At 43.0% G+C, this 24,124-nt stretch overlaps 1 protein-coding gene, 1 long non-coding RNA gene and 1 pseudogene across 7 annotated transcripts in view; 2 read left to right on the forward strand and 1 right to left on the reverse strand.

The window, feature by feature from the left end:
* Positions 1-17,200, forward strand: part of NKTR (natural killer cell triggering receptor) — a 57,997-nt gene extending 40,797 nt beyond the window's left edge. For 5 of the 6 annotated variants that reach the window (XM_044252468.1, XM_044252470.1, XM_044252471.1 and 2 more), the window contains 9 exons: positions 424-646; positions 1,245-1,400; positions 6,529-6,616; positions 7,270-7,415; positions 8,689-11,571; positions 13,865-13,960; positions 14,699-14,755; positions 15,250-15,354; positions 17,034-17,200. In XM_044252468.1, the coding sequence (XP_044108403.1) occupies positions 424-646; positions 1,245-1,400; positions 6,529-6,616; positions 7,270-7,415; positions 8,689-11,571; positions 13,865-13,960; positions 14,699-14,755; positions 15,250-15,354; positions 17,034-17,121 (3,842 nt within the window). In that variant the 3' untranslated portion in view covers positions 17,122-17,200. The remainder of the gene's footprint in view (positions 1-423; positions 647-1,244; positions 1,401-6,528; positions 6,617-7,269; positions 7,416-8,688; positions 11,572-13,864; positions 13,961-14,698; positions 14,756-15,249; positions 15,355-17,033) is intronic. The other variant, XM_044252469.1, reaches the window with a different exon arrangement.
* LOC122908985 lies at positions 3,835-4,264 on the forward strand (annotated as a pseudogene).
* On the reverse strand, positions 14,593-20,540 carry LOC122908986. Its single transcript, XR_006385061.1, has 2 exons — positions 19,886-20,540; positions 14,593-14,778 (listed from the first exon to the last, which is right to left on the reverse strand). It is a non-coding gene; the product is annotated as an uncharacterized LOC122908986 (long non-coding RNA).
* Between the last annotated feature and the right edge of the window lie 3,584 nt (positions 20,541-24,124).

Below are 24,124 nucleotides of genomic sequence, written 5' to 3' on the forward strand. Positions count from 1 at the left end.
GAGCCCAATACGGGGCTTGATCCCAGGACCCTGAGATCATGACCTGAGCCAAAGGCAGAGGCTTAACCTATTGAGCCACCCAGCCGGCCCCGAATGTAATTTTCAGTTACCCCCTGACTCTACCTATTCCCTTACTCTGCTTTTTTTGGTGTTTCTGTCCTAGCACTTACCATTTGTCATATTATGCAGTTACTTACTTTCTTACCTGATCCAGCTAGAATATAGGCCTCACGAGGGCAAGGGCTTTGTTACTTGACAATCTCAACAGCACATTGTATTATCAACGTGAAGAAAAATTTATTAAATTTTGTCTTCAGTTTTCTGTTGATAAAGCATGTTTTACTATACTAGATAGTCACGTTTTACTCTGAAAGGTAAGCACTGAAATGCAGTACTAATAGTCTTGTTAATATTTCTTAAAAGTTTTTGAGAAAAAAAGGAAGAAACCAACTCATTCAGAAGATTCGGATTCCTCTTCCAATTCCTCTTCGTCTTCAGAATCTTCTTCAGAAAGTGAAATTGAACATGAGAGAAGCAGAAGAAGGAAACATAAGAGGCGGCCAAAAGTTAAACATTCTAAAAAGAGACGAAAGGAAGCAAGCAGTTCAGAAGAACCAAGGACTAAACACATTATGAGCCCAAAAGGGTAAATGTGAAACACCAGGGGAATCTTAAGCTAAAACAAACAAACAAACACACACACACACACACACACACACACACACCCACCCACCCACCCCCCCACACACACACACCCACCCCCAGGGGAATCTTAAGCTAAAACAAACACACACACAAACACACCCCCACCCACCCCCACCCCCCATGGGGAATCTTAAGCTAAAACACACACACACACCCTGATGGGGAAAGCATGTGCAGCTGTGTAAACTTAGCTTTTTAACCTGTTGCTAATAAAGGTTAATATTTTTTGAACTTTAATTTGAAATTTGACTATTCTAGGGGTAGCACAGACATTCCATATCAAAGATCTATGTGTTTGCAGGTTCTCTACATGCTGTGCTTTAAAAAGAAAAAAGTTAGGATCGTTTGACAATTTGATAGCAGAATTTTAGTACTGTGTTCATGCTTTATATGTTCTCTTTGTGAAAACTGTACAAACCTTTTGAGTGAGATATATCAAATTTATTTTATTGCTATTAATATTACGTCGTAATATTTAATATTATTGTGAAATGCAAACAGCACATTTTAATTGGTGACATGCTTTATTCTCTCCCAAGTCACTCTGAGAGGAGTTATACTAATGAAAAAAGGTCAGTTGATTCAAATGCTAAAAGGGAGAAGCCTGTGGTCCGCCCAGAGGAGATTCCTCCAGTTCCTGAGAACCGATTTTTACTGAGAAGAGACATGCCTCTTGTCACGGTGGAACCTGAACCGTAAGTAGGGTGATTAACCACAGTGTTTTCATTCTGTGAATGATAATTCCATCAGCTCGTTGCAGTTCCACACTCATTTATTGAGCATGACCTATAATCAAAGCACTTTGAATGGTACAGTGGGAGGTGCTAGGTTAATGAATGACATGTATCTGATCTTGCAGAATTCTCATTCTACTAGTAGAGAAAGGGGGTTGGGTGGGCAAGTTGGCCAGGGGGTAAGTTTTTACTGGAGCTCTGGAAAGATTTCATTACTAACTTTTTTTCCCCTGGCTTTTCATTAAAAGTGAGATTAGGTTGTCAGAACAGAGGATCAGTTGAACTGTTTGGAGTCAGTTGAATGGTAAAACATGGTCCAATTTGAATACTGTTAAATTAATTGCATGGTGTTTGGGGATACAGTTTAGTATCATAAATACGTGACTCTTGCTGACTTGCAAAGTTGTAACTTCTCTGCATTGGACAGATAATGTGTAGATTTGTAGATCTGGTCTACAGAGCTACACATTTGAGACCAAATGTGTAGATTTGGTCTCAAAAAATACTATGTAGTATATTTTGTGTGTTACCTCAAGTTTGGAATTATTAAAAAAATGTTATTTGAACAAAAATACCATAATGTGGCATATCATTGATAAGTTCCCTGTGAATAGTTCTGTTGGAGGTTTAGAAGTGGTCTTTGTTTACAGTCAGGTTTCCACATAGGGTAATCATTTAGTTCATTAAACATTTTTAAATCCTAATATTGTCTTATTTTTAAAAGCTGTTATGAAATGAGATGTATCTTTGAATTAAAAGCTTAACATGCTGATGTCTTCATTTCAAATTCTGGCTTGTTAATAAATTTTAGTGGTACTCAAAATACAGGACGCCAAGTTCATTGGTCAAATCTGTTTGGCTTTCAAAAGTCAGGGAACTTGGAAGGTCAGTTTCTCTGTCAGGTGGTGGGTGTTATCCATGGGCTGGATTTGGTCTATTACCTGTACAGCCTGTGAGGTTAAAAAAAATGGTTTTTACATGATTGAATGTTTGTAGAAAAAACAAAAAGGAGAGTAATATATATTTTTTAAAGATTTTATTTATTTATTTGACAGAGATCACAAGTAGGCAAAGGAGCAGGCAGAGAAGCAGCAGCAGGCTCCCTGCTCAGCAGAGAGCCTAATGTGGGGCTCAATCCCAGGATCATGACCTGAGCCAAAGGCAGAGGTTTAACCCACTGAGCCACCCAGGCGCCCCTGAAAATATATTTTTAAAGATAAAATACATATAGTCCCATTACAGATTAGCATTACCGTATGAACAGCATTATCTCTTTTTATAGGGAGCATTGTGAATCCTACTTAAGTGAAATGTTATTCGCCCCCTGCAAAAGAACTCAATTCCTCTCATTGGATCTTTAGTACAAAGAACGATACTCAGGTGTCATGTTTCAAATTTTACTGATAAAACATCAGTGAAAATTTGTTTTCTTGTTATCTAAGTACCTATCTAATAGCTTTAATTTTCTTCTTGGCCTACAAATCCTAAAATACTTACTACTCTCGGATTCTTTTCAGAAAAAGTTGGCTGACTTCTCTTAACCTGGTAGTGGTAAACAGGTGATTGCATTTGTGATTGAAAAGTGCTGATAATTTTGTTCGGTCATACTCTTCTTTGGTCACATAATAATGTTCTTGGAAGTTATTTTGTGCAGAATTATTTTAAATCATAATTGGATGGTTGTTGTGTCATACAAAGATAGCACAATTGATGTATTTTATTAGGATCTTTGAGATTTTGATCAGTTGTTTGGGAGCTGTAATTAAGTGTGCTTCAAGAACTCAGCATATGTAAGGATAAGAAGCAGGGGTCATCAGCCATAGTGAACTTGTCACCTTGCTGATTTACCAGCAGTTAAGCTCCTATCATTTGTAATTTGCTTAGTGGAATTTGGGTTCCACACTTGACTGCAGTTTCTTTGTTTTTGACCTTAGAGGTACTTCAGAATAATTTACAGGCTTTTGAAAATACCAACTTCTGGGCCATACAGCAAATAAAATTAGAATGTTCTGGGGACAAGGTAGAGGGTTATAGCATTGGATTAGTACCTAAAAGGTTCCCAGGTAAAGGTTAATTTTTGCTGAACACATAGAGGTGAGTTCAGTCCTTTTTCTTCATGAGGAATATGGGGTTAACAGCCTACCAAAAGTACCAACCTACCTCACTGTGAGAATTAAGTAATGTCATGAAATGACTGAAAAACACTATATGTATATTTTGTAGTTAAGATTCTTCTGTAGAAGAATTGTGTTTTGTTGTGGTTTTTTTTTTTTTTTTTGTATGTTTATTTGGAGCTTGATTTCTAGAGTCTTAGAAAACCCTATTGGAAGGGCTGAAGCAGTGTGGCTAGGTTGGAGCTGGGGTTCCATCCCGGCTGGGCTGTCGCCCCTTCTGGGCTGCCACAATGGAACTCAGCGCTGAATGCCTCTGGGAAAAGCTGCAGCAGGACCCAGAGACAGAGCTTATTGAAGTCGAAGACACGACTCCCAACCGTTGCGGGTCCAGTTTCCCCTCCGAACTTGTTGGCCAAGTTCAAGGGGAAGTCACTGCTTCAGAGACACCATGTGAACACATGCCTCGCCAAAGAGCTTCTGCACATTCATGCCTTTGAGCAGAAAACTCTGACCGCAGAGCAGTGGGCCTGCGAGAAGCAGAAATAAGAGACCAAGGCCTACACAGCCATTAAATTATGAATCAGGGCAAAAAAAGAAAAGAAAACCCTGTTGGCTTTAAGAGTCAAGTTGTATTTCTTCATATGACTTAGGGCAAGATTTGTAACCTCTTAATCTTAAAATTCTCTCTTTCAAATGAAGATGCTAATAGTACCTACCTCACAGTGTTGTTATGAGAATTCCATGAGTTAATGTCTTTCAGGTGCTTGTTAACTAAATGTTAACAATGAAGAGTCTGAAAGGGAAATTAAGAAAGCAGTTCTATTTAAAACAACAGCTAAAAGAATAAAATACTTAGGAATAAATTTAAAGAGGTAAAAGACTTATACAGTGAAAATTACAAAATATTTAGACCTAAATAAATGGAAAGATGTCGCATGTTCATGGTTTGGAAGACTTGATATAGTTAATATGTTCAGTACAGCAAGCTTTGGATTCTGTGTGATCACTGTCAAATTTCAACGGCCTTTTTGCAGAAATGGAAAAGTCAATATCAGATCATATGGAATTGTAGGGGGCCCCAAATCGCCAAAACAATCTTGAAAAAGAAAGACAAAGTTGAGTGCCTGGGTGGCTCAGTTGGTTAAGCAACTGCCTTCAGCTCAGGTCATGATCCTGGAGTCCTGGGATTGAGTCCCGCATTGGGTTTCTGGCTCCATGGGGAATCTGCTTCTCCTCCCTCTGACCTCCCCTCTTATGCTCGCTCGCTCGCTCTCTCTCAAATAAATAAACAAAATCTTGGAAAAAGACGAAAGACAAAGTTGGAGCACTCATACCTTCTGATGTCAAAACTTAACACATAGCTACAGTCATCAAAATAGTATGGTACAGGCATAAAGATAAATATATATAGACCAATGGGGTAGATTTGAGAGTCTAGAAATAAACGTGTAGCAGTATGTATGGCCAGTTGATTTTAGAAAAGACTGCAAAGTATTCAGTTGAGAAAGAAGTCTGTCTGTTCAATAAATGGTGCCGGAACAACTGGATTTTCACATGCAACAGAGTAATGCTGGACCCCTACTTCACATAATATACAAAAATTAAAATGGGTCCATGACCTGAATATAAGAACTAAAACTATAAAACTCTTAGATAGCATAGAAGTAAATTTTTATGACCTTGGGTTTGGCAATGAATTCTTATATTTGACACCAAAAGCATGGACAACAATATAAAAAGACAACTCAGTTTAAAAATAGGCACAGCATTTGAATAGATGTTTCATACAAATGGCCAGTAAACACATAAAAAGGTGCTTAACATCATTAGTCATTAGGGAAATACAGATCAAACCCACAGTGAGATAATATTCACCTGGCAGGATGGCTATAACTTTTGGGTTTTAAAACAAAACCCCAAAAAAACTAGTGTCAGCAAGGATATGGAGAAATTGGAATCCTTATACATTGGTGGCAGGAGTCTAAAATTATTCAGACATTGTGGAAAATAGTTTGGTTGTTCCTCAAAAAGTTAAACATAGATTTAACCATGTAACCAAGCAGTTCCATGGCTAGGTATATTTTTGCAGTGTATTCACAGTAGCAAAAAGAAAGCAATCCCAGTCACCAGCAGATGGTTGGATAAACAAAATGTGTTGTGTACAAAATCTTATTTGGCCATAAATGAGAGATTACAAGAGGCTGAGGGAGTTTGGGGGGATGGCGAGGTATTCTTAATGGGGGCAGTGGGTCTGGGTTAGTGAAAAAGTTTAAGAAAGATAGTAGTATGGTTGCACATCAGTGTAATTCATTAATACACTGAACTATAAAAATTAGCTAAAAGGGCCAGTATTATGTTATACATGTTTGACTCAATTACGTTTAAAATGCTTACTAACATAGTGTCTGCCACGTGGTAAGTACTCAGTAAGAGCTATCCATCATGCTAGTAACAGGGAAAAACTTGAGGTATGAAGACTTCTCACTTGTGGGGAATGGTAGCTGCCACCAAGTCTGTAGTCTTAGAATTACTGTATGGCAGCAGATTCAGAGCCCTGAAGGAGGGGCAGCTTATTGTAGAGTTGGGGGAGACAAATGAATTATTAAAAACATAAAATAATAAAGTTTTTAAAACAATTTAAGTATCAGAGTCAGAAATATCTTAGGATTCCATTAGAACATCACTTAGAGACTGATAAAAAGGGATTTTGTTTAAAAGTAGTACTATGCTTAAAAAGATGCACAGTTCATACCTACATTTCTACCCAGTCGGGTTACCTTTTTTTATTTTATTTTTTTTTAAAGGTTTGGCATTTAAAAAGTGCCTAGAAAATCAGGTTACTTAGAGTGCCTCATTCTACAGAAGTGTTGGATCTAAATGAAATGACTGTATTATAGGAGCATAAATTCTGCATTTAAATATTGAGAAAACTGCTTGGCATTTGCTTAGTTTTACTTTTCAATCTTCTTTTCCAGGAAGATTCCTGATGTTACACCCATTGTAAGTGATCAGAAACCATCTGTATCAAAATCTGGACGGAAGATTAAAGGAAGGGGCACAATTGTATGTGTGTTAAGACTTTTCTTTTTTTCAAATTACTATCTAAGTGGCAAAATCCTAGCTTTAATTTTAGATATAGTCCAAGATCTGTTGAAGGAGCTAGTTGTATTCTCCATAGGGATAGGAGGGTATTGCTATTAGATTAAAGTTTATTGAGCATTTTAAGTACGAAATGGTATGTGAAACAGTGTGTTGAGAAATCTTAGTATGTTGAATAATCTAGGCTAATGAATGTAACCCTTAGGACTAAAAAGGAAAAAAAAATCCCATTTCTTTCTCTCTTTTTTGCCCCCCTCCTTTTTTTAAGATGTTATTTATTCATTTGAGAGAGAGAGCACAATCAGGGAGAGGGGCAGAGGGAGAAGGAGAAACAGACTCCAGCTGAGCTGGGAACCTGACATGGAGCTTGATCCCAGGACCTAGAGATGATGACCTGAGCCAGAGGCAGACACTCAACCATCTGAGCCACCAGGCGCCCCAGTCCCATGTCTTTTAGTGTCTTACGTTTGATATCACTTTATATCATCCTTTTGTACTTTAATCATTATTGCTTTTGAATGGCATCTGGAGTTGGGTCTTATACCTAACTCTCTCCTGTAGCAGACTATAATTGAGCAGTATTTTAAAAACAGGTATTCCTGTCTTTGTTTTTGAAGCGCTATCACACTCCTCCAAGGTCAAGATCATGTTCTGAATCAGACGATGATGATAGCAGTGAGACTCCTCCTCACTGGAAAGAAGAGATGCAGAGATTAAGAGCGTACAGACCACCTAGTGGAGAAAAATGGAGTAAAGGAGATAAGTAAGAGCTTGGAGTATGAGCACAATCCTGTGTCTACTAGATTTTACGTGACTTCTGGACTTTTCATTAAAAGTTCAACTGTGACCAAAGAGAATTCCCATTTGGGAATACTTGGCAGGAAGAGAGCTATTACGTAGGAGGGCTCATTGGCTTCAGGGTGCTTTTAAATCAAAATTTGGTCTTCCCTCACAAAACTATAAAACCACTGAATCTCTCCAAGATAATCTTACACAATTTTAGAAATAATCAGGGCTTAAAAATCATATAGCGGATTCTTTCCTAGCCAGGTCTCTTAGACACTGATGAATGAATTGGCAGGTAGGAAAATTGTACCTAGCATGTGCATTAACTTCTGACCCCGCAGACTGTTGGTTCTTCAGAAGTGTACCCTTCTCTTAACCCTCAGTAACGTTCCCCCCAGCGGACTATCTGTTGTAGAAATGGGCTGGCTCCAGAATAGTTAGTGAAAAATACACCAGTGGGACCCTCTGTAATTGTTCCTCCTGGTAGTAGCTGCCTCTTCTCTGTGGGTGTCCAGGGGAATGGTTAGATGTCAGAAGAGGGAATGTGTCTGCTCTGTGAGAGTGGTTTAGACACAGTGGTATAAAGAACTCTTAATTTTGAGCCCTGACATTAACCCATTACCACTAAGATTATAAAGCCTGCATCTATTTTCCTGAACTTTTCCCTCAATTTCTGTAGGAAGTAATTTAACTAAAACCTTAAGAGAAAGTCTTGATTACCTCTGTGAAGCTGAAATAAAACAATAGCCATGCTAGCTTCTTAAGAGGCTTCCTCTTTAGAATTCAGTCAGCTGTCCTGTATCTGCAGGGACTCAACAAATTGTTTGGGAATTTGATTTGACCCTCCCTCAGAAATTGTTCGAGGAGGCAGAGATGTCTAGATGTCATGAACATCCTAGCCAAGGAACTCAGTATGTCAGCAGTGCTCTCGTGATAAATTGGTTTGGTTTGATTCGGTTCAAAACCGTTTTTCTGTCAAATTTGAAGTTTTTTGCTTAATTAAAAAAATCCTTTTATAAGTGAATCTGTCAGTAGTTGTCAGTATGTATCTCTGAAATTAAGAGGTTCAGATGAGGCCTATCACCCTTTGATGTAGCCTTGTACATGTGCTTAAAATGTTGTTGGAGTCAGTACTTTGTTCTTAACTAGGCTTTTGTCAAGCATTTGTATTGAAAACAAATGTGTTTTAAACTTAAAGCATAGAAAACATGCTTAAAATAATTGCATGCATATTGTATCCTTTTCAATAGATTAAGTGACCCCTGTTCAAGCCGATGGGATGAGAGAAGCTTGTCGCAGAGATCCAGATCATGGTCCTATAATGGGTATTATTCAGACCTTAGTACAGCAAGACACTCTGACAGTCACCATAAAAAACGCAGGAAAGAGAAAAAGGTTAAACATAAAAAGAAAGCTAAAAAGCAGAAACATTGCAGAAGACACAAGCAGACTAAGAAGAGAAGGATTATTGTACCGTCAGACGTAGAATCCTCAAAATCTTCCACCCGACGAATGAAATCCTCTTGTGATAGAGAAAGGAGATCTCGTTCTTCCTCATTATCATCTCATCACTCATCAAAAAGGGACTGGTCTAAATCTGATAAAGATGACCAGAGCTCTTCAACCCATTCCAGCAGAGACTCCTACAGATCTAAATCTCACTCACAGTCTTATTCTAGAGGAAGCTCAAGATCAAGGACTCCGTCAAAATCCTCATCACATTCTCGAAGTAGATCAAAGTCCAGATCTACTTCCAAGTCAGGGAATCAAAGGACAGCATCAAAATCACCAAGACGAACAACCTCTCAGATAAGTGAAAATAAACCAGTTAAAACAGAACCTTTACGAGCAACAGTGCCACAAAACGAAAACGTTGTAGTACAACCAGTGGTGGCGGAAAATATTCCTGTAATACCATTGAGTGACAGTCCCCCTCCTTCAAGGTGGAAGCCTGGACAGAAGCCCTGGAAGCCCTCTTACGAGCGAATTCAGGAAATGAAAGCTAAAACAACCCATTTGCTGCCCCTCCAGAGCACTTACAGTTTGGCAAATATCAAAGAGACTGGAAGTTCATCATCCTACCATAAAAGAGAAAAAAATTCAGAAAGTGATCGGAGTGCTTATTCAAAATATAGTGATAGAAGTTCGGAAAGCTCACCAAGGTCAAGGAGCAGATCTTCTAGGAGTAGATCGTATTCCAGATCATACACAAGGTCACGAAGTCTAGCTAGTTCACGTTCAAGATCTAGGTCTGCCTCATCTAGATCTCATTCACGAAATAAATACAGTGATCGTTCACAGTGTAGTAGATCTTCGTCATACTCTTCTGTTAGCAGTGATGATGGAAGACGAGCCAATAGAAAATTCAGATCCAGTGGGAAAAAAAAGAACACTTCAAATAAGAGGCACAGCAGCAGCTCTGAGAAGAGACTTCGCAATAAATATGTGAAAAGCAGGGACAAGTGTTCGAGTCAGAGAAAGTACAGCGAAAGCCGGTCGTCTTTAGATTATTCTTCAGACAGTGAACGGTCAAGTGTTCAGGTTACACAGTCAGCTCAGGAAAAAGAGAGGCGGGTCCAAATGGAAATGCACAGTAAGCAAGAGAAAAACAGAGATAAAGAGAAATCCAAGCCTGAACAGGAATGCCCTCGTTCAAAGAAAAGGGCCTCGAAAGACAATCTTTCTGATCACCTGAGAAATGGCAGTAAGCCCAAAAGGAAGAATTATGCTGGGAGTAAATGGGACTCTGAGTCAAACTCTGAACGAGATGTAACTAAAAACAGTCAGAGTATTTCCCGGCCATCTTCTGATAAGGAGGAAGGTGAAGCTACATCAGATTCTGAGTCAGATTTTGGTGAAATACACAGCAAAGCCAAACCCCCAAAGAAATCTTCAGCAGGTACTTCACTGCCTGATGGTAATGGTGCTTGGAAATCAAGTAAGCAGCGGTCTTCAACCTCTGATTCTGATGGGTCCTATTCCAATTCAGAAAACACTAGAAGAAAGGCACGGAAGCATAAACACGGGTCAAAAGAAAATCTTAAAAGGGAACAGACCAAAAAAGCAAAGGAGAAATTAAAAGGGAAAAAAGACAAAAAGCACAAGGCTCCAAAACGAAAACAGGCATTTCACTGGCAGCCTCCACTAGAATTTGGGGAGGAGGAGGAGGAGGAGATGAGTGAAAAACAAGTTACTCAGGAGCCAAAAGAGAAAAAACAAGTTTCTGAAAATAGTGAAACCATGAAAGAAAATACTCCACACCCTGAGAAGTCCTGTGAAGAGGGCATCCTCTCAGGTAAACGTAATCCAGTCATGACTTCGTCAGATACCGATCAGCCTCCTAAAGAGGATGGTAAACTCGGCGCTTCTCCCACGGCTTTCAGTCCTGAGGAGCTTGCTGCTTCTCCCTCCAGCATTCAGCATGTTGCAGAAGGTGTCCCGGGCGGACTGGAGGATGTCCTGCAGACAGATGACAACATGGACATCTGTACTCCTGACAGGAGCTCCCCGGCCAAGGAGGCATCCCCTCTGGGACATTCAAGGCTGGCTGCCCCAGACGTAAACATTGTTCTAAAACAAGATGTGCACACGGAGCCTCCTGAGACAGAGGAGGTAAAACAGGAAAGCAGCACGTCGGAAAGCAAAATGATGGGGGACGTGGGGAAACGGGACAGCAGCCCTGCTAGCCTGGCGTGCGCTGTCGAAAGCACTGTGAAGAAAGAGGGGGGTGAGAAGAGCCAGCTTGGTGTCCTGGATAACAAGTGGAAGCCCCTGCAAGGGGTGGGGAACCTGCCGGCACCGGTGACCCCCACATCCAGCACCGTGGAGGTGAAGGCGCTGACTGCGGCCCCCGAGATGAAGCCACAAGGTTTGAGGATAGAAATTAAAAGCAAAAATAAAGTTCGGCCTGGGTCTCTCTTTGATGAGGTAAGAAAGACGGCACGCTTAAACCGGCGGCCAAGGAATCAGGAGAGTTCAAGTGAGGAGCAGACACCTAGTCGGGATGGTGATAGCCAGTCCAGAAGTCCGAGCAGATCTCGAAGTAAGTCGGAAACCAAATCAAGACACAGAACAAGGTCTGTCTCCTATAGTCACTCAAGAAGTCGATCGCGAAGTTCCTCGTCATCCTATCGGTGAGCAATGTAGTCCCCTCCCCCTCAAGAGTCTGTTACTGTTTAACTTGGAAGAACGTCAGAATTAGAGACAAGATCACTATTTCCAAATATCTGGAAGGGAGTAAGGGGAAGTCTTGTGCTGAGTGACTGAGAGAGCCAATTGAGGACATAGGAAGGGGGGGTTTTAGGTGAAGAAATTTGGGCTCGGTGTCAAAAACTATTGCTTGTTAATTAAAGCTCTCTGGCAGTAGACATGAATTTCCATGATAGGTGGCAAGTCTGTCTCTAATAGTGTGACACTGCTTTTGGTGATGCCTTAGAAGGAAATCCTGAATTTATAGAATTATGTAGGATTGAGAGATCATTAATATAACCCTCCATTTTCCACAAATGGAAGCTGGGGGCCACAGAGGCCAAGTTAACCTGCCCAAGACCTACATCTGTTTAATTTTTATTCAGGGGTTAGTGGGGAGGAGCATGGTATAAACCATCATCTTTATATTGATTTATTTTGTTTCAAAGTTGGGTCTAACTTTTGTCATCAGCATAGACTGGATTGTGCAGAGAATGAGAATTTTTATAAACTAAAAAAAATGAGTGATGTGATATATTAATAAGTGATCTGTATTCCTTTTTTTTCCTTGTGAATATTTCATGGTTTTACCTATCTCTTAATTGCTCATATCCCTTAGTATACTGTGCTTGCTTTTCATCACTTGAGCCTAAAGTACAGTTAAGAATCTTAAATTTCCCCTTCCTATTCATCATCCCTTTCTCACCCAGATTTCTTTAAAAATAGGAACCAACACTTGCCATCTGTAGTAATTGTCTCCCATTTACTCTTTAGCTGCTTGTAGTCTATCTGCTGCATCTTCCCTCCCCTGCCTCTTCCTAAAAGGGCAGGTACCTCATATGAGTGCCAGGGCATGTTTTCAGTCCTTTTGATCCTTCTGGAATCTGCTGCTAGCTCTCTTCTTCCCTCTCAGACCATTCCGTGCTTACGTTGTAGGCTCTTCTCCGTCCTCCTACCCTGACTCCCAGCTGGCCCAGAGAACTGGGAAATCCTGGCCTGTTCTTTCTAGGTTCATATTGCTAGATGCAGGCACTATTGAGCGACTCTAGCCGCCCGTCTGCTTAACATCTGCCTTCCATTCGTGCTTTGACAGTTCTGAACTGCTGGCCACTCTTTTAGCTTCCTGCTGCTGCCTTTGGGTGGCATTTCACTTGATAAATGAAGACAGGGTTAGAAAGCCTGAGGAGTTTGCTTTAAGTTATGCTATGAATGGGTAGTAGACCAGCAGCTAACCTTGCCTCCCCTACTAGGTTGTGATATATCACTTCAGTCTGGGGCCATTTTCTACTCATCTTTTGGTTACCTCACAGAATCTGCTCTATAATTATCGAGTAACTGACTAGACTCTGAGAACATAATGTGTTCATTCTCTTATAGGTAAACTGGAAGTAGATCATGTCTTCTAAAACATAAGTACATAGTGAATAAAATAAAACCTATGAAGATGTTTCATAAGTTGCCTAGACATAGGGATATGGTTCTGTCCTAAACAACAGGTGGAAAGTCGGAGGAGAAGGGTGGGGAGCCAAGGGAATGCAGAGGGGCAGAATTGTACTTTAACTTAAGTTCCTTGTTTTATTAAATATTAAATAGATTAAAAAAATTAAATGATTAGGTATAAATAATTTAAAGTGTCATCTAGATTTTTAAAAATAGAGCTTTGACATCCTGATTATGTCCCTACCCAGTGTCAGTCTACTTTATTTTCTCTCCTAGAATTAAACATTATTGTAAATTTTTGTTGTAGTTTTGTTGTTCCTTAGTTTTGCCACAAATATTTCTATTTGTATAGTGTTTTTGCATGTCTTCCAACAGAATCTTTACAGATATACATACCTACATATGTGTTCTAGCTATGCATTTTTCACTGAACATGATGTTCCAAGAAAAGTCTCTGTTGATATATGTAGCTGTATTTCATTCATTTTGCTATTTGAGAATATTTTACTGCATATCTGTGCTTCTCCCCTCCCCCATTCTATATTTAATGAAGCTTTGGATTATTTCTTCTTCTGGTCTTAACAAATAGGGCTCCAGTGAATATACCTTTACTAGCCTTTTCTGGTTTATTTGATTCTCTTTGATTTAAACCCTCATTAGCTGTCACTTTCAAACCCACTGTGAAGAGTTTGTGAATGACCTTTCCTTTTGCTGTGTTCTTCCGTTCCAGTCCTACTAGGATTCATTTGAACAGCATGGTGAGTTAATATAATTCTATTTTTTCACTTTTAACTGTAGATCAAGAAGCTATTCCAGAAGTCGCAGCAGAGGATGGTACAGCAGAGGCCGCACAAGAAGCCGGAGCAGTTCCTACCGCAGTTACAAAAGTCACAGGTGAGTGTGGGAACCCCACCCTACCATGGTCTGTATCCTGTCTGCTTTTCAAGGCCTGCACTCACAGAGTGGGGGAGCTGTTGAGAAGGATCTTGTCATTGCTAAATACCAGACAGATCTATTGTCTCGTCTAGTTGTTTCTTTCTAGGAACTGTCAGAGTCTCACTGGCTATCCTCAGGATGTGATCTTATCAGAGTGAGGAAAGAGAAGCAGCAGAAATCTTTTTTTAAAAGGCCCTGCCCATTTTCTCCCCCCACCCTACTCCAGTATATCTTCCTTGACTTCCGTTCACATCCGTAGTCCCCTCTTAGCTTGGGTTAGGGATTGGGGATAGGAGGACTGTTAATAGGGGGCCACAGAATGGAGCGTCTTGGGGGTGGTGACCCAGGTTTGTATTTCTTCCAGCTTCCTCAAACCCTCTTTTGCCTCTCAGATATGTTCTACTGTTGCAGCTTCATTTTACCTGTTGGTGTCTGTCCTGTGCAAACTTCCCCTCCCCGTCCAGTTAGAACCTCCCCAGTGACTTTGGTTATGTGCACCTCATAGAAGAATCAAAGTTAATCAGAATGAAATCCAACATGCTTTTAAAAAATCCACCATACTTTTGATAAAGAAATGAAATAAATACAGCTACTGGATTTCATTGTTTTTTTCCTTGATGGCAAATATGTGTCTTGATTTTTGATATAACATGTCCTGACCCACAAAATGATGGTCCCTCATGTGATTCCTATCAGGACATCCAGCAGGAGCAGATCCAGGAGCAGCTCGTACGACCCCCACAGCCGGTCCAGGTACAGACGGGGTGGGGAACCACCTATGGGGACAGAATTGAAAAGCTGAATTTCATAAAACCCTTCATTCCCTTTTAAAAAGTGTTGTAGTCTGTTGAAAAATTGAAACACAAGTATTTGTCTCATGAAGTCATCTCTCTCTACATGAGGCTTTTTTGCATGGCTGTTGGCCCATCGTACTCTAGTGTCAAAGTGACAATCGATGTCCAGTTGTAATGGCAGGTATTGATTGAATATAATGGCCTAAGAAGATCCACTAGATTCAGTCAGACTAAATCAGTGTGTTAACTTTGTGATATTTTTCAATGCAGAAAAGAAATGAACATTTTTCTGTTGCATGTGGTAAGCCTCACTGGGGCATTTGTTAAATGTCTCCAGTACTTGCTGTGCAGATGTGCCCATGTTCTCAGAGAACACTGAGGAGATCATAAAAAGAAATGGAAGCCTGTGGGTATTTGAATGGGGAACTTAAGTGTGTGTTGTTGCTGTTGAAGCAGGTCCTACACTTACGATAGCTACTATAGCAGGAGTCGGAGTCGGAGCCGGAGCCAGAGGAGTGACAGTTACCACCGAGGCAGAAGTTACAACAGGCGATCCAGGTGGGTCTTCCTCCTTCAGGGCGCTGCACGGTATTGTGGGTACTTGGTGTGGGAGGTGACGAACGGCTCGTAGAAGAGAGCATAATCGTCTGAGGTCAGAAATCTTTCTTTCTCTTGAATTTTAGCAACCCACAGGAAGTGGCTTTGTATTAAGGGTTGCTGGTCAGGTTTGTTGGTTATTGTTAATATTTTAATCTAAAATGGATTTTGTAATATTTACATTCCCTTGGACACACAGTTTTTTTGGAAGGAGTAAAGAGAGAAGGCCGCCTAGATCATGTCCCACTCCCTTAAATAGGGCCAGTTGCTAAAAAGAGCTAAACCGGGCTCCTGGGTGGCTCAGTGGGTTAAGCCTCTGCCTTCGGCTCAGGTCATGATCTCAGGGTCCTGGGATCAAGTTCCGCATCGGGCTCTCTGCTCAGCGGGGAACCTGCTTCCTCCTCTCTCTCTCTGCCTGCCTCTCTGCCTACTTGTGATCTCTGTCAAATAAATAAATAAAATCTTTAAAAAAAAAAAAAGAGCTAAACCAATTTATTAGTTTTTTAAACTTAAAAAAAAAGTATACTAAAATGTCATCATTGGCTTCAACAGCAGGGTTGAGGTATATAGCATCAGTTTTAGTAAAAATATATTTATGTAAATTACAGATATTTATAGGTATTATTTTATAGAACTATTTGGGCTGGTACTGCCATAGTCTTTATGGCAACTTTTTGTAATGTCCCTTTCCTGGTCACTTTTGGTCTTACCTTTCCCTCATCCATTGCAACTATAGTCAGTGATCCTTGTCTAATGTCAGTGTGATGTAGACACCTCCCTTGTTTGAAATTCTTGAAGGGCTCCCTACTGCCCAGAGGGGCAGGTTCAGGCTCTTCAGCATCACATGTAAGTCCTCTCTACCTACCAGCTCCAGCTGGGGTTTTTCTGTCTTCCCTCCTTTAATGTTCTAGAACCTCTCCTTCTGCCTGGAGATACACACGACTCTTGAGATGGCCAGTTTCCCACCTACCTACCCTATAGGTCTAAGCTGCAACCCACTGCCCCAGGGGGCCATCCTGACTGATAACCCTGAGTTATATCACCCCCACCTCCCCATGATGTGGCCTGTTTGTCTTGTCCACTATTCTGTGTGGTCCATGAGTCCCAGGAAACTGTACTTTGTTTTGTCTACTGTATATGTCTCTCGCATCTAGTAAAGTGACCTCCTTTAATATTTTTCAAAATTACTGGTGACTGTTGCCAGGTCCTCCAGATGCACTGTCCCAGTGGTCCTGTCCATGCCTGCCCCACCTTCACCCCTCATTGGGGTCCTCATTTTGGTTTCCATATTTTTAATGAATCTCTTCTTATACTTTTTTAAATCCCTCACTTCCTCCGTCTAATTAAATATTGATACTCATTTTGGGTAACATGGAAAATTACTCTCATTTGCACGAGTGGATTTTAAGTAATTTCCCAAGATGCGATGTTTCATCTTAACCTTGATATTATTGCCATCTGTCATTTAAAACATCTTTGAAAAGTCTGCACTGTTGCTGCTGGCAGGACCCCACTCATCCACCCACTGTGCTATGCCCCTTCAGTATTGCTTTCAAGCCAGTTGTATCAAAAAAGAAGCTTCAAGAGGAATTCAAAGGGTTGAAGTTAAAAGGTGTGTATATATTTCTTTTGTTATACAGGAGTTGTAGATCTTATGGTTCTGACAGTGAAAGTGACCGAAGTTACTCTCATCACCGGAGCCCCAGTGAAAGCAGCACATATAGTTGAAAGTGTCCCCTTTTTTGATACAAATTATATCTTGTTTGTAAATATCTGGTAACTTAAAAGTTTAAGAAACTTAATGGCAGTCTGTTGTTCTATTTCAATATTAGGGATAAGTTTCAAAAATAGGCACTTCTTAATTGTTATTGTCCATTTACATGTGCACAGAATTTAAAATACAGATATGTCTCCTAAAAATATTTTTATGCCACATTTTACAGTAGCCAACTATGGAAATGAATTTCATTTTCTTGAATCAAGAAGTCATGAAATTTAAGGATAATTTGCAATATTATTTTAGATTTTTTCTTTCCATCTCACGTATTCCTTAGAATACAGATTCTTTTTGCCCGTTTTTCAGGTTTTAGCCTATATGCTGCCAAGCACAGAACTGTGAAGAACTGTTAAAGGTGGCCAAATATTTATATACCACTTACACCGTCTTATACATATGTGCTCTTAAAAACAAACCACCCAGAATTGTTACTGATGGTAGCCAGGAGTCTGAGGCAGTGGCTCTGGAGTTCTTAATTCCTTCCTTCCTTCCTTGGTTCTCAGAGGATCAGGAACGTGGTCATCATACAGCCCACCATCTATCTGTACTACTTCTGCCTGGTGGGTGAGGTTAGGAAGAATAAATCAGCCTTAACTACAAATACCTGGACTGTCTCTAAGGCCCTAACGTTTTATGTGCTTTGTAATACATACTCTCAGAAGTTTAGATTGTAAAGAACAATTCTGTTCCAGTTCCTGTTTTGGTGCTTGGTACCTTTTGGTGCCTCTTCAAATATACGTCATGGTAGAATCTCAGAGGAGAGAGAAGTGATTTTTTTGTTTGTTTTTAAATTCGCTGGTAACCAGGCATGGTTCCTTCTTCTGAGCTGTATTCACTTTAAATATCTGGAGGGTCTCTCTTAAGCTCAGGTGTGGCCTAGGGTCCCCTGGAGCAGGCAGGATTGGCACATGGTGTCATGTGGCCCCTCGGGGCTGTTGCACACAACTGGCACTGTGCCTCTGGAAGAGTGGATTGACGAGTAGATTTCTAAGTACCACCAGAACCTCATTGCCACCATCCTGGAGACATTTTGGGGGGCTTTTAAGTCTTTCAAGTCAGAGGGATCTGCCCCAACAGCAGCTGAACTGTTCTAAGCACCAGCATGTTTTTCCTCTTTCTACTGTGACCCACTCTGACTCAGTGATGCTCGCAAGACATGAGTAAGTCCGGGACAACAGGGGAAGAGGGGTACAGGACTGCACAGACAACGTTTTCAGCTTTGGGTGGTTCCTCCAAAAATGATTTGACCTGTAAAAACGTGTGTGTGTGTGTGTGTGTGTGTGTGTTTAATCTTTTGAGTTTTTCCCCCAAGTGTACTTAATCACCTTAGTGCCAGTTTAAGCCAGTTATGCAGAAGAAATTCATATTGGATGTTTGCTGTGGAACTCTGCACACCCTACCCGGGCCTTGCTTGGGGTACTTGAGAAGTGGGAAAGAGCCCTCAGTTGGAGGGATCTGACAGCCCTTGATGGGTGAAGGGGTGACCGATATTTTAAAACCATCACCCATAAAAGGTTCATAAACAGGGTTAAATGGTCAGCTGTTCGCCAGGTTGATAGACAAGAATACGTTAGAAAAAAAGGACCCAAGTCAACTAGACCTACTTCCTAGTGAATGCAGAACAATATGTGATTCATGTGAAGGGTTTTCTAAAAGTTGCCTGTAATACTCTGGAAAAAAAAAACTACATTCAGAACTCAAACAAATTGCCAAATCTAACTAGGTTAAGAAAAGATACCCTTGGACAATACTCGTTTTCTCTTGCCTTGTAACAAATTACCCCATGCTTAGCAGCTTAGAACAACACCCATTTCTTAGCTCACAGTTCTGTAGCTTGTGAGTCTGGCACAGTATGGCTGGATTCTCTGCTCAGGGTCTCATGAGGCTGAGATCAAGCATCAGCAGGGCAGCATTCCTTTATGGAGACTCTCGGGAAGAATCTACTCCCAAGTTCATTTGGTTCCTTGTTGGTTGTCAGCCAGAGGCTTCTCCCTCATCTCCTGAAGGCTGCTCACGCTCTTCTTGACCATTCCCTTCCATCTTCAAACCCTCAGTGGCCCATTATACCTCCCATTCCTCTGGCTTCCTCATCATTTGTAAGGTTCATATGATTAGATCAAGCCCACTGATCAAGTCTCCCTGTTTTCATGTCAGCTCTGCCATAGAACACAACATAATCACAGGAGTGGCTGCATAGGTGCAGGGTCCTGGGATGGGGGTGGAAGCGGGGGTGCGGGTGGGGGCAGGCTGTTCTAGAGCCCCACCTAACCCAGACAATAACTGCCCACTGTGGGGAAGTTTCATCCCAAAAAGGCCCTAGAAGCCTCAATTGTTTCCTCCATGGAAAAGAACAGCCCTCAGCCGCAGCATTCAATTGTGTGTTTACTGAATGAACTACAAAAATAGCTTTTCTGCCTAGAGGGGATTGTTCTGTATTTTAAGTTATTTTTTAATAAAATTTAATTATGTTGCGTATTGTGCTTCTTAATAGAAAATATTATTGGACTGTTTTTGTAACGTCTTGTTTACTGCAAATGAAACATGATATAGCTGGTATTGTTCAAAACCTGTAGAAAATACTTTTGTACATATCGGCAATGTCTAATTTGTATACACTTCATTTAAATGTTCCTAAAACTTGAAAGGGGGACCTTGTAGAAATTAAAATATATACTTAGTCTAAATCTGTGCCTGTTTCATCTTTCTTTTACTCACCCAGACTTCAGATCTCTCTGAAGCGGAAAAGGAACCGTGGGGTCTCTTTGCTGATCCAGCCAGTAGAGAGACTTCATCTCTGCAGCTCATATCCATCCTGTGGCTGAGTGTTCGTGGTGGGGCGTGAGGTGGAGCTGGAGAGAACCTCAGGCAGAGATGGGGATGTTCAGTACCCAGAGAAGCGTTGATGGTGCTTGGTCTCACTTCCCCTGCACATTCTACATTGCCCCCAGGCTTTGTGGTCATTCAGCTGAGGTGACCTGCCTACAGATGCCTTTGCTGAGGATGGACGGGTCCCATCTCATCTGGGAGCTGCTGCCTTGGAATAGCACCCTTAGCTGTCTGTACCCTGGACAGCCTCCACCTTCCCGCCCTGACAGCGGTTCGCTGGGCACACGGCACTCGCTCCTTGAGAAAGCATTCATGGTGATATTTTTAGTGTCCACATGAGAATTTGCAGGGCAAGTACAATTAACTTTTTTCTCCTCAGAACTCAGAGGAATATGTATTTTCTTAGTGAATACGACATAACCTGTCACAGACTTGCAGAGATTCAATTTTCAGAATTAATGGTAGACGTCCAAGTCAGAATCCCTGACAAGAGTCAAATCTAGATACACTAAAATTTAAAGGAAATTTCAGTCTTTTTGCTATAGGAGAGTTCCCAAGTAAGGTTCCTTTTTAGTGAGCTCCATCATTCTGTTCACATTCTGATTTTGTTCATGTTACCATTCTGATAATGATTGCTTTGATCAGCTGGGCGGTGCTGGAGGGAAATGTGTCAAAGACTTTGGTCTGGCTGTTCTGAATTAGCTGGGCATTAAATAAGAGGTAAGAGAATTCAAGAAATATGCCCCTATCACAAGTGTCCCTGAACACTGGCTTGGCATCACTGTTGGGGAGGGAGGGGAAGCTGTAGTTGGTGCAGAGAAACTTGCTGAGCTAGTGATGCAAATTAGCTGGCCAGGTGAGGCTTGGAAGCCACGCCTCACACGCCTACCTCACTCGCTGGAAGAGCCTGGACTCGAGAGGGCGGGTTTCTAGAAGTCCCAGGAGAGACTTGTGAGATAATGAGTTGGAACGCAAGCTGAGAGGAATCCTGGGCCAGAAGAAGTCCTTGGGTGCGGGGTGGGGGGGGGGGAGGGGAGGGCACACTGCCAGGACACAAAGCAGGCAGGAGGCTCTACTGGTCTGTTTAGAGGTTTTGGTAGAGGCAGTGCTTCCTTGCCCCTTTTCCCAACCCCTGTAAATCACCCGGCCACCATGGGCTGTGCCAGTCTTGAGGCCAAGTACTTCTGCCTCGTGGAGACCCTGGGCCCACTATTCATAGCTCCACAGGCTAGCCTGAGCACTCTTGGGTCTCCTCAACTGGCCTAGAGCCCCAAGGAAATAAGTAAAAAAGGAGTGACCCAGGGCTGCAGCAGAGACACCTACATTCCGCCTCTGGAGTCCTGACCCTGAGCCTTTGCTCTGTGTACTAAGAGGACTTGGATTGCCCATTGCTTGGCTCACAAGCCCACAAGCCCTGAAGGAAGGTGTGCACAACTGGCGCAGCTGGACGTGGAAATCGGTGGTGCCAATACCTTCCCAGGCTTGTCTGGTGAGGAGCTGGCTTACAGGGGGTTACCCAGGTCCTCCTGCAACCAGCATCTCTACCAGCAGGCCAGGTTCCCAGAGAAGGGGGCTGAGAAGGACCCCACTAATCTCAGTGCCTCTGGCCTAATTTGATTTTATTTTGAATTAAGACCTCTCTGGCAACTATTCTACGGTACAGTCCTTAAGGGATTTGACTCAGGCCACACTGCCTGGGTTCAAGTTCTACTCTGCCAATTCCTAATTGAGTGAGTAGATAACTTGCTTGACCTTTATAATTCAGCTCCTCATCTGAAAATCTGGGATACCAAGCCTCCTCCCTAGAAGTAGTGAGAATTAAATGCTCAGAACCAAGGATACATCAAAGGTCCAGGGATGCTGGCCCCTGGGATTTGCCTCCAGGAGGAGGGTAGGAACCCACAGGTTTCATGTGGAGGGCCAGGCTCAATCACTACTGAGAAGCCCAGGGTCCCTTGAACCAAAAGGGTGGGAGAAGATACTAGAAGCTTCTGGGGAGGCCTCGAATGTGAATGCCAAGGCCATGATGTTTACACAGCAGGAGGGAACTGGGCAACCTGCTGGTTTGAATTACGCCCCCACCCCCCCAGCAGCTGTAGCCTATTAGTGTGGTGCTCAGTGGTGGCAGAACACAGGAGCAACACCCCCAGCTCCACACCCAGAGCTCCATGCTCTCCAACACTGAAGGGGCCTGAGTCAGCCCCTAGCGGGTAGCTCGAACCCTACCATCCCACTGACTTAATGCTGTGTTGTCCCCCTCTGTTCCCGGACACTGTTCACTCTACTGTCCTATTGCAGCTACAGCAGCTATACAGCCTCCTGACTGCCTAAGGAGGCTGAGTCCTGGGCACACATGCATGTATACACACACACACACACACACACACACACACTCCCACCCTGGGCTGTTTATTCTTTCTAGGCTCAGTAGGGGAGAGTCCGGTGTCCCCAGGCAAGGCTGGGAACTGCCCTAGCACAGTTTGGGTCTATCTCTCCTCGACACGGGACAGAAACCAAGCTAGATGCTTCGGAAATTTACGAGGACACCCATGAGCTGACCTCTCAAGGCAGGGGCATGGCTTTGCTGACCTTGCCAACACCCAGCCCCAAGTGTCCAAAGGATCACCCAGCTCCGCACCTGTCTCCACACACTGGATTACCCTTGGGGCCTGGGATTTTGACCTGGGATCCTCATTCCCAATAACCCAGTCCAGAAAGCCTCCCTTGACCAACATTGAAGTGAAGTGCCCAGGGCAAGGCCCTCTCCAAAGCCAAGAGCAATTTTGCCATCCCTATCCAGCCACTCACTCCCACCCGACAAGAATTGACTCCACCATATCAAATCGCCTGTAGTTGCCTGCAGATGGTATCCTGTCTCCGCTCTCCTGGCCTTTCCAGGTGCCGTTCTCTGCCGGGAGTACCCCTTATCTCCCTCTGCTCTAGTTAGTTAACTGTCAGTCCTAAACTGAGTGGCCCCATTTGAGCCCACCATACTGGGCTTTTCAAACAGCCCCTTCCTGCCTGTTCATGGGACTCAAGTGCCAGCAGCCTCTCCCAGAGCTGCCTCTGCCCTTGGGCTCCCCTAGTAGATGGGCTAGAGACCAGAGAAGCAAGAGAGGAACAGCTGTGGTCTTCAGGGAGATAGACCCCTGTTCCCGCTCTTCTCACCCCCACCTCCAGCCCCTCATTGGCTTGACTGATGCAGCAAGGCCAATCCCAAAGAGGCCAGCAGCCCTACCTTGGTTATGTAATACTGGCCATGCCCCCTGGCCAAGCCTTGGCTGGAAGTGGGCCCAGGAGTGTCCAAAGCAGTCCACACAGCCAGGCTTCTCCTAGCCCTCAGGGGAGGCCACTCTCTCCCAAACTCTCCTTTCCCCAGCTCCTGACACTGGTGCCCAGCTGCATGATTTGTCCTGCTCTGGGCCTCACTGTGTACAAGTAATGGGTACACAATCCTTCCCCCGTCACCTCCCAGCTCACTGTGTCTAGAACAGAGGACGAGGCAGAAAGCAGCACTGGGGGTGACAAGTTTGGTCAGGCATGCAGGCCACTCTGGCCTGGGTTCAGCCTGAGGCCTCCAGGAGCTGGACCGGCTGTCTGTGCATTTACCATGGCCACAGAAGCGAGGGATGTCTGCAGTAGCTCCTACCGGAGGCATGTCCCTGGCTGTGCCCCCACTCTCCTCCCACGCCATTATTCCCCAGGGGCTCTCCCCACGCTCCATCTAGCTCTGTGTGTTATTCCCCTTCATCTTGGCACTCTTTTGGTCACCCCCATCCATGCCCCTGAGATGTCTTCTCCCTGGCCCTGGGGTCAGGAGGCCCTTGCCATGTTACAAGGCAGACCATCACACTTTCTGATGGTGCCTGCCTGGGATCTTCACCTCTGTTCCATTTCCTCCCCTGGCACCCAGAACCAAGTGACTCTGAGCAGGCCCTAGAGTCCCTGCCCACTCAGGAGGAAGATGGCATCCCCAGGGGCGCCTGTTCCAGTCAGGCAGGGGCTGCTGTGTAAGCACACGGGCTCGTGTGCCCGGAGGGGTGTGGGGACCGTCGGGATGAGGGCACTATCAGAGTGACCAGAGATGGAGCAGCAGCCAGCTTGGGGTGGGGTGGGGGGCACAGGAGG

This window comes from Neovison vison, chromosome 6, assembly GCF_020171115.1.
Source record: "Neovison vison isolate M4711 chromosome 6, ASM_NN_V1, whole genome shotgun sequence".
NCBI classification, from domain to species: Eukaryota; Metazoa; Chordata; class Mammalia; order Carnivora; family Mustelidae; genus Neogale; species Neogale vison.